The 10,340-nt window shown below is 46.9% G+C and overlaps 1 protein-coding gene across 1 annotated transcript in view; it reads left to right on the top strand.

The window, feature by feature from the left end:
• Positions 1–1,976: 1,976 nt before the first annotated feature.
• The window catches only part of HTR2A (5-hydroxytryptamine receptor 2A), a 62,945-nt gene continuing 54,581 nt past the window's right edge, over positions 1,977–10,340 (top strand). Inside the window, exons 1-3 of the mRNA XM_020900724.2 lie at positions 1,977–2,397; positions 2,861–3,603; positions 6,656–6,856. Of these exons, the coding sequence (XP_020756383.2) occupies positions 3,192–3,603; positions 6,656–6,856 (613 nt within the window). The 5' untranslated portion in view covers positions 1,977–2,397; positions 2,861–3,191. The remainder of the gene's footprint in view (positions 2,398–2,860; positions 3,604–6,655; positions 6,857–10,340) is intronic.

Here is a 10,340-nt window from a genome sequence, read left to right as displayed (position 1 = left end):
GGAAAGCTTTGTAACAGGAAGATAAACAACAATAGTTACAATAGCAACTAACCTTTACTGAGGGTGTAAAATGTTCCAGGCAATTACATAAATCTCAACCCTCACATCAATCCTGGGAGGTAGGTTCACAGAGGACAGAACATTGGAACTGAACCTTGAAAGCTGAGTAGCAGTTTGCAAAATGGACACAAAAGTGGTGGGGGGAGTATTCCAGACACAGTGAACTAGAGTAAAAATGCTTAAAAATCATCAGAAATTGACGAACTCATCTGCATGTAGGCTGCTGGTGGGAGGCGAACAAGAGTCCCAGCCCGAAAAGTGGGAGCAGTGAGGGATGGGCACAGACAGGAGCCACGTGCCCTATGGAGACTGAAGGAATGTTGGCACAAAGTGCCATGTTTAGTAATATCACTGAGAATATTAAGAAGAATTAAAATGGCTAACATTCTTCCAGAGCAGCCAGACATAGGTTAAATATTTCTACTCCTTATCACATTTTAGTTTTATTACAATCAAATGAAGCAACTTGACTGTCTGGGGTTCTACTCCTTGTGAGTAACAGCTGTGGTTCAAGCCTGGGGAACTCTGATTCAAAAGCCCGTGCTCTCTCGGCAGCTGGCTCTCCAACACGTGGCAATCACCCCCCACCCCACCGCACCCCTACCAGGGAAGCAGAGGAGTCCGGGAAGACAGGGAGGGCAGACAGGGGTGGCTTCCTGCTCCAGCCCAGGAGACAATGAGAAAGTGAAAGTGTTCATCGCTCAGTCCTGTCTGACTGTTTGAGACCCCATGGACTGTGGCCCGCCAGGATCCACTGTCCATGGGATTCTCCAGGCAAGAATACAGGAGGGGGTTGCCATTTCCTCCTCCAGGGACTCTTCCTCACCCAAGTATTGAACCCCAGTCTCCCACATTGCAGGCAGATCCCTTACTGTCTGAGCTACCAGGGCAGCCCAGGAGAACATGATACAGCCTTTAATCAAAGAAGCGAGGTTTGTAGGCTGGAGAAGAGATTTGAGAAATATGTACACAGAGGTGGCCCTGGAGACTTCTTAAGATCAGGCAGTGAAAAGGAGGGAAGAGATGTGGAAAACAGCCAGTTGTCTGAGAGATGGTGATTCTTTAACCAAGTGGAAGGATGGAAATATGCACGAAGAGGTGGGGGCAGAATGGGAGGGGGGAAATGAAGATGCTCAGGTCAACGTCTCCCAGGCTAGAGATAAAAGGACCTGCTGGGCAACTAAATATCTGAGGCAAATGTACCATGACGGTACCGATTTGGCCAAAAACATGTTGAAGGAATGAGAGAGGAGGTGTATTTGACTAAGGAAAACGTAAAGAATAAAAAGATGAACAGAAACCTAGAAAACCTCAACTATTCAGGAAAGAATCCATTTTCCCATCTGTAAAAATAAGATACATACACAGAGATTCCTGACATATCTACCTTCTTTAAAAATCTGAGAAGGGGCTTTCTTACACATAAAGGTGACTGCCGTTAGTGTTATCTCTGGAAAAACTTATTCCCTTCCCCATGTGAGGTATTGGATTACTTCTAGGGGGTATATTTCTGCTGAAGAAAATAAGCTAGTTGAGTGGTGTGTTTAAAATTTTGAAGAAAAAAAAATAGTAGTAATAGCTTCTCAGCATTATTACCAAAAATCCTCTAACCGTTCTGAGCCCAAATCGCGGATGTCAGTAATTCCACTTCAGGAATAAGCTCTCTGCCTCGAAGCACCAGCGCTCCAAGGAAATACCATTCTCAGGCTTTATTTACATTCTCTCTTCACCCTTCACCCTAAATAATATCACAGTGGGGCTTACCTGCCTTAGGAATCTGTACCAAAGGCGATTTCTCCTGTTTCTCTCATTAAAAAAAAAAAAAAAAAAGGGAAAAGTTCCCACTGTTAATATGTAGCAAATGAAAAAAAAAACCACCAGCCCTCCTGGTCCGCCCTCCCTGACTGTTGCTACCTTGCAGTTTCTGACACATAGCTAGAGGGAGGGCCGCCGGAGTGAACCGGGCGGCGGTGGGGCCAAGCCCCTTGCCGGGGAAGCAGGCGTCCCTGGGGCGGGCGGCTCTGCCCACGGGTACCGCGCGATGCGGTCCGCGCGGCTCTGAGCGGCCCGGGGACCATGTCTCCGCGCGCCCCGCGGGAGGGAGGGAGCACCCAGCCGGGCGGGGGCAGAGGGAGCCGCCGCGGACCTGGCAACGCTGGCACTGGCTCGACTCTCCCAGACAGTTTTGAAGTCAGCAAAACAGAAATCGAATTACTATGCTGCTGGCAGTGGCCGCTTGGGGAGAAGGGGCTCTCTCTGCCGGCTTGATCACCAGGAGAGATGCAGCGAGTCACAGATGAGCCAAGCGTGTCTCCCGGGCGGACCCTGAGGACCCGTGTAAGTTGCCCTGCTCACCGGCTTGCTGTATTTTACGGCTGTGTCATTTTCTTTCTGACTTGAAAGGCTGCTTGGCCGCCATGGAATTGTTTCGATGAGAATTCCCAGTGTGGAAAGTTGTCTGCTGATCCTTAAGACTTTTTTTTTTCTTTTCTTTGATTAACTAAGCCACAGAATACAAGCTGAAATTCCTGACCGGCAGCCGGGGCAATGCAGCCCAAGACTGACAACTCTAACCCAAAGTACCACTATACTTACTACGGAATTAACCCTGGATGTGTTTTTAATAGCCTGCCGTACTGTAGGCTGCCTGCAGCCCCACTGTTTGGGATCGAATGCTATTTTAATGCTGCTGTGGCGAAACTAGTATGATCAGTGTAACCAACGGAGTGAGGTAGAGCTAAATGACAGTCCTGGTAGTTAACAAAACTTTTCCTTTTTTTTTTTTTTTTTTTTTGGCCAGGATCACATTTTTCTCCCCGACTCCTTAAAACTCAGCAACCTCTCTCTTAAAAGTCCATGCTGCTTTTTTGATCTTGCTTTGGAGAGAAAAAAAGAAAAGAAGCTAGACAGAGGACTCTACTGAAATTGTGAAGGAAAGCACTATAAAGAAGCGGCCGCAGTTCTTTAGCTACTATTGTAATAATGGAAGAAGAAACGCTAACCGATGGAGCCCAGCACAGACGCCAGCCTCGCGGTGACAGAGCTTGGGGACATAATGCTGAATGGTGACCAGAGCCTGTAACTGGTGAGGTTTTTCTTACACTTCATCTGCTACAAGTTCCGGCTTAGAAATGGATATTCTCTGTGAAGAAAACACTTCTTTGAGCTCAACTACGAACTCCTTAATGCAATTGCATGCTGACACAAGGCTCTACGATCCTGACTTTAACTCCGGAGAAGCTAACACTTCGGATGCATTTAACTGGACCGTGGACTCGGAAAATCGAACCAATCTTTCCTGTGAGAGCTGTCTCTCACCACCCTGCTTCTCCTTACTTCATCTCCAGGAAAAGAACTGGTCTGCTCTGTTGACAGCGGTAGTAATTATACTAACCATTGCCGGAAACATACTCGTCATCATGGCAGTGTCCCTAGAGAAAAAGCTGCAGAATGCCACCAACTATTTCCTGATGTCACTCGCCATAGCCGATATGCTGCTGGGTTTCCTGGTCATGCCCGTGTCCATGTTAACCATCCTCTATGGTGAGTGGCATTTGCTTCCCAGCTGTACCCACACGGCTAACAAAATGCGTGCATGTCATTAGCAGATGAGTCCGGGCTCAGGGGACCAACTAAGCGTAAGGCTTTGTTTATGGAGGAGGGGCTACCACGTTACACTACTTAAATTTTAAAATGAGATCACATTTTAAAAGATCAGACAACCTATACTCTGTGATCACTGGAGAGTTTTGTGCTTTGAAACATATACAGTTTACGTGGGGAGATAAAGTGTTGTGCTTAAAAGCACATACATTTTATGTAGAATTATAAAGGTCCCAAGACAGTCCTAAAGCAATAGCATCTGTCATATCTGAATCCACTTGGTTTTCAAGCCTTTATATTCCCAACCAAATATCCCAACCTTCAAGACAGGCCAGTTTGATCTTGGTCACACTGTTTTCAGCACTTCTAATGGAGTGGTAAAACCTTCCCAGTTCCCTTGGAACATTTACAGAGAGAACATTAGTGGTGCACTGGGTTTAATGTTAAAATATGCAGCGTCTCCATTAGAATAAATGACTTACACTAGTTTTAATTGTTCCCTGCCTGAAGAAGCATTAATTTGGAGGTGTGCCTTTGAATTCTACCCCTCAGCTCTTTAAAAATGCATGTGCATAAACTCCTCCCGAATTGTTTGGAGGGTGGGAAACACATGGGAAGAGATTCATCTTGCTTTCTTCTCAGTGGAGTTTGAAAGAGTCAAACCTCTCAGCAAGTCAGCAAACACTGGGACGGTTTCAGCGGGAAGCAGAATGTGATATTCTTTCCAAATTATGAGTAATACAGCCAGATTTCTCCCTTTAAAAGTGGAAGAGGAGGGGAGACTATTGAGATTGCCGACACGGCACGCCAGCCCGTCACGCAGAGCTAGAAACAGGTTATGGGCATTTTCAGAAGGGATTTTTCTGGCTATGTCTTAAGAGCTAAAATATGTGTATCAATCCATGCCCAAGGAGTATGGAGGAGGAAGGAGGTGAGCAAGGGAGCGTGGGCGTCGGGTTTGCACAGGGTCCACAGCGCTCCTTGGAAGGCCAGCCCCCGCTTGACGACTCAAAATGTCACACAAGGATGATCTGATTAAATTCTCTTGTCATTTCCCAGACATCCGGGAGAGGTTCCCGCTTCCTAAAACCCTGCCACGTGGAAGGCAAACTCCAGGAGTGGGAGATGGGCCCAGAGGGCCCATCCGGGAACCCAAGCCCGGGTGGGAGGCGGGGAGGGGGGGGTCCCTAGAGCGGCAAGTGGGGCTGGCAGCCGGCAGCCAGGTTAGTAAGTCGAGTCCAGCCGGGCGCCGCCGGCTCGGGGTGCAACGGCGCCCCCTGGTGGCCGCGGCTCTGTGCGTAGTTGATCCCCGTCGAGAGACGCGCCTCTCCCTTGGCTGGTCCCCAGGACTCCGCAGAAATGCCCCCTCCTTATCCTCACCACGGAAACCTAGACTACGGTCCGCCGCTGCTTCCTTACAGAGACAACTCCTCCCATGGTCAGCATCAGTTCCGACCAGGCAGAGGGTGGCTTCCTCCCAGGCACTGGGCTCTCCTTGAAGCTCAAGCTCTCTGCATGAAGCATGAAAGGCACCAAGTCAGACTTGTCTCCTGCACTTTTACTTTTCTAAACATCAGTGGTGGCATCTTGGTAGAGATGGTTTGTGAACAGAGAGTTTGTTCAGCTTTGTGGGTCCAGAGCATGGGGAAAGATGGTCTTCATAATTTTCCTTCTTAACATGTGCGCAGATCTAACACCATGGCTTAGATTGTCATCAAAACTAATTAAGGTTATATAACCGTTTGATCTCCCTCTAAAAGAAACAGATACAGGAGACTGTGTGTTCCTCAGGCATACCCTATCTTTTTAATATAGCAGGTGACTTCCTGCCCTGCATCTCAGAGTGGATCCTTTGGGTAGCTTTAAGTCAATTTAAAGTTGAGGTCCAACTTCCGCCCACCCTCCTGGGTATCAGGACCCCCAGAAAAGCTGTTCAGCTGATTCGAATGTGCACCCCCCGGGTGAGAACCACTGCCCCAGGCTGTGGCATCAGTACCAGCTGGGAAATTGTTAGAAATGCAATTCTTCCTGCCCCACTGCAGATGCATAGAATAAGAACACCTGGAGGTGGGCTCCAGTGGCTCATTTTAAGAAACCACCTCAAAGATTCTGAGGCTCCTTCAAGTTTAAGCATCACTTCCCTGAAACAGTTCTTAGAATACTATGCTTTTCTTCACCGTTGTCTTCATCCTCCTGCCCCGCCTCTCGTCCCCCCAGTTTGAGTTTAATCCCCAAAGCATTGTTAGGGAAGCTTCATTTTCATGAAGGCATATACCAGTCTGTGGAGAAGGGCATGGCAACCCACTCCAGTGTTCTTGCCTGGAGAATCCCCTGGAGAGAGGGGCCTGGTGGGCTATAGTCCATGGGGTCTCACAGAGCCGGACACAACTGAGAAACTTAGCATGCACACATGCCCAATCTGGATTTTTAATCATTTCTTCATTCACACCAATAGCAGTTTTGGCAGACTACTAAATGCCATCACTGTGCAAGCCTCAGCAATTGTAATAATGGCTAAGAGATGGTCTAACCTCAGGGAACCTACAGTCTGAAAAAAAGTCAGTCAATAAATAAGTAGCTAATAGGATTCTTTGACCAGGCTGCCCTGTCCATGGTATTCCCCAGGGTTCTTTGATAGAGGAACCCAAAGTACATCATAACTCCCGACCTAAGTCATTAAAAAAAAAAGAAAAGTAGATATTGTTAGGTAGAGGAGACAGAAGGAGAGAAACCCTGAAGAGACACAGCCTGAGTTTACAACACACCAGCATGATTCCAGCCATACGTTTTCAAATCGTGCGTTCAACCAGTGCAGTCTTTCTCTGCTTAAGTACAGTTGACATCAGGCTGCTTTGAAGTACTGAAAATATCTCGTGTTGCCCTTTGCTGTTAACCATGCCTTTTCCCAGGATGAAAACTATTCAAGCAGAGTAAATTTCATACGCCAGAGAAGTTCAAGGTCACTCACGAATGATAACCTTCTGCATCCCAGGGTACCGGTGGCCTCTGCCCAGCAAGCTGTGCGCTGTTTGGATTTACCTGGATGTACTCTTCTCCACCGCCTCCATCATGCATCTCTGTGCCATATCCCTGGACCGCTATGTTGCCATTCAGAACCCCATCCATCACAGCCGGTTCAACTCCAGAACCAAGGCGTTTCTGAAAATAATTGCTGTTTGGACTATATCAGTGGGTAAGTGGAACAGTATTTCAGACTCTCATTTCAAATGACAGTTCATGCCTTCTAAGTAGACTTCTGTTGTGGTTTTTTGTTTTTGCGCTGAAACCTGACATTCTCAATCAATTGTTCTATTTGCTGCAAGATATGTTATAGCATAGTAATTCTTAGCTTTGCTTTAGAAAAGAAAAATCTGTTAATGTCACTGGCTGACAATATAAATTTGTATTGTTTTGCACAAGTAAGAATATACATATACACCGACAGACTCAAAACTGAGAATAACTGTGCTATGTGTGTGTTCAGCACTAAGTCATGTCCAACTCTTTTGCAACCCCATGGAATGTAGTTTGCCAGGCTCTTCTGTCCATGGGATTTCCCAGACAAGAATAATGGAGTGAGTTGCTATTTTCTTCTCCAAGGAGATCTTCCCAACCCAGGTACTGAACCTACGTCTCCTGCATCGCAGGCAGATTCTTTACCACTGAGTCACCAGGGAAGCAACTGTGCTATAGCCATCTTCAAACACTTTTCCCATCTTACACTTTCAAATTCACAAAGTTCAAGTGTCTGAATTTCCAAATCTTGAGTTTCCCAGAGACCTCAATGTTTATAATCACTGGACTTGTGGTCAGTGTAAGAAAACAGAGCCCAATACTGGAGAATGCACAGTTTCTGGGGGTAGAAAAAGGTACCAGGTACCATAACTCAGAGGGAGAGGTAAGGGTGACAGAGGGTGGCTGGACTTAGTCAAAGAGAACCCAGCACCTCTGTAACCCTCCCTCATCCTGTCACAATACAACATGCCAGAAGATTTCAACCCACTTCACTTAGGTTGATTACAGACCTTCACCTGTTGCCAGCATTGATTTTCTGCCAGACACCTAACAGTCAGGAAAGCCCAGGTAGTGGAAGCCAGAGACAGCTCCCAGGCAGCAAAGTGCCTTGCACCTGTCACCTCAGCTGACTTGGTTCCTAACCAAAGACTCCCTGGGATTTTAACGTTTTAAAGTTGCCACGTGGAAACCACAATCCCACCAGGGCCACGTGGCTGCCGGTGTCTACTCACATGAGAAACTATGGGGTTTGTTGGCAGGCTTGACATCAAGGCTTGTGTGAGTCCAGGCACGGTTTTGTAATGATAAAACATGCAAAGAAATTATTGTTGAGTCACTCGGTCATGTCCAACTCTTTGCGGTCCCGTGACTATAGCCCTCCAGGCTCAAGACATTTCCCAGGCAAGAATACTGGAGTGGTTGTCATTTCCTTCTCCAGGCGATCATCCCAACCCAGGGATCAGATCCGAGTCTCCTGTGTCTCCTACATTGGCAGGCAGATTCTTTACACAGGGATAGCAAGCACAATAATAGGATAGCTTGTGTTTTTCAGGTCCTATGGTTTGCCTTGCTGTTAAATACATCATCTGCAGAGTAGGTAACTCCGTTCTACGGATGAGGAAATAGGTTCAAAAAGTAAAATGGCCAAAGCCAGCAAATAGCAAAGATTGTGCTCGATTATGATGGGAACTTATTTAATTGACTTAAGGGATCACCCCTGGTGGCTCAGACAGTAAAGAATCTACCTGCGGTGAAGGAGTCTCAGGAGACCCGGGTTCAATCCCTGGGTTCGATCCCTGGGTTGGGCAGATCCTCTGGAGGAGGGTATGGCAACCGATTTCAGTATTCTTGCCTAGGAAATCCCATGGACGGAGGAGCCTGGCGGACTACAGTCCATGGAGTCACAACAAGTCGGACATGACTGAGCGACTAACATGATGGGAACACTAACAAACTACACTGGTGTGACTTCAGCGTTTTTAGAAGTCCTAGCTATTTTGCATTTTAAATGTCACAATACAGTCTGAAGCAGAGTGGGAGATCTTATTTTGTGTTTATTTGAAGGACTGAGGAAACAGGGCAGAGAAAGGTGTGTGGCTTACGGGGTCGCCTCTCCAGCTAGTGTCAGGGCTAGGACTCTAAGCTTCCGGCACCAAACCCTGTGGTCACTGCTGAACTTGGTAAATTCTTTCCTGAGAAAACAGATGTTGCTCCCAAAATATGCTTGCAGTTTCTGGGCCTGTGCAATCTTGAGCTCATCCTACTAGGATCAGGAGAATGAAGGATTGGTGGTGCTCAATCTCAGCTGCATGTAAAAGCCCTGGGAAGCTACTGATTTCACTGGTTGCAGCAGGGCCAGATGACTCCAAGGTACAGCCAGGGCTGAGGCCTGAGACAGACAGCTGCAGAGGGAGCTGCAATTAGCCAAAGAGGGGAAAGAATTTAGAGAAATATTATAAAGGCCTGGGCTAAATATTGCATGGTATTTTGCACCACTACTAAAGAAACTGGACATTTGTCTTCATGTTCTGCACAATTAGCATGTACATTAGTAATTATAATGGCTTTAAAACTGTCATTAACTAATGTTTCAAGGTACAGTATCTACTTATAGCAAGGTTCATCTTTGAAAGTGAAAGTTGCTCAGTCGTGTCCAACTCTTTGTGACCCCATGGACTATACAGTTCATGGAATTCTCCAGGCCAGAAGACTGGAGTGCGTAGCCTTTCCCTTCTCCAGGGGACTTCCCAACGCAGGGACCAAACCCAGGTCCTCTGCATTGCAGGCAGATTCTTTACCAGCTGAGCCACAGGGAAGCCCAGATGGTGGATATACATGTATATTTCACTGAATCTCCTTGATAATTTGAATTATTTGGGGGAAATTGTTGTTAGGTTAAATTGCATTGCTTTTACCCCTTAATAAAGCTAAAAACTTACTTGGGATTTAAAAAAGAAAAAAAAAAAAAAGAGGGGCAAGAATAACAAATGAAACAAGCCAAGTTATTTTCAAATTGACTCTAGCTCTATGCTTGACACTGTTCCAATGGTGAGAGACATGCTGGGAACGTCACCCAGTCTTTTACCCTCAGCCACACTGCCTTCCCTGACCACGTCTCAGCCAAGCTTAGTAATAGCCTTGTGTGTGTGTGAGTGTACTCCGTCACTCAGTCGTGTCCAACTCTTTGTGACCCTACGGGCTTACGGCCCATCAGGCTCCTCTGTTATGGGGTTTCCCAGGCAAGAATACTGAAGCAGGTTGCCATTTCCTACTCCAGGGGATCTTCCTGAACCAGGGATCAAACCCGTGTCTCTTGCATCTCCTGCATCAGCAGGTGGACCTGGAAAGCCCTAGGAGTAAGGGCTATTTCTGCACAGCAACCAGAGACACAGTAGTGTTCGAAGCACCTTTCAGGGGATAAACTGCAGAGAAATAAGTTGCACAGGATGACATAGCTCATAACTTGGAGTCACCCCAGGGCAATCCTGTTTGAAAGCCAACACTCGTACTACTGCCCAAAACACAATCTGCTTCCTGCTCCTTCCAGCCATTGCCCCAGGAGACAGTCAGGAGCCATCATTCATCCATTTGGCCAAACTTTTATTGCACAGCTACTATGTCCTTGGATGTACGTTTTGTGGTCCCTGACCATGTGGTCAGAG

Source organism: Odocoileus virginianus, chromosome 8, assembly GCF_023699985.2.
Source record: "Odocoileus virginianus isolate 20LAN1187 ecotype Illinois chromosome 8, Ovbor_1.2, whole genome shotgun sequence".
Classification (NCBI taxonomy): domain Eukaryota; kingdom Metazoa; phylum Chordata; class Mammalia; order Artiodactyla; family Cervidae; genus Odocoileus; species Odocoileus virginianus.
Note: the sequence above shows the minus strand (reverse complement) of the source record. Positions and strands in the feature narration are given on the sequence as shown.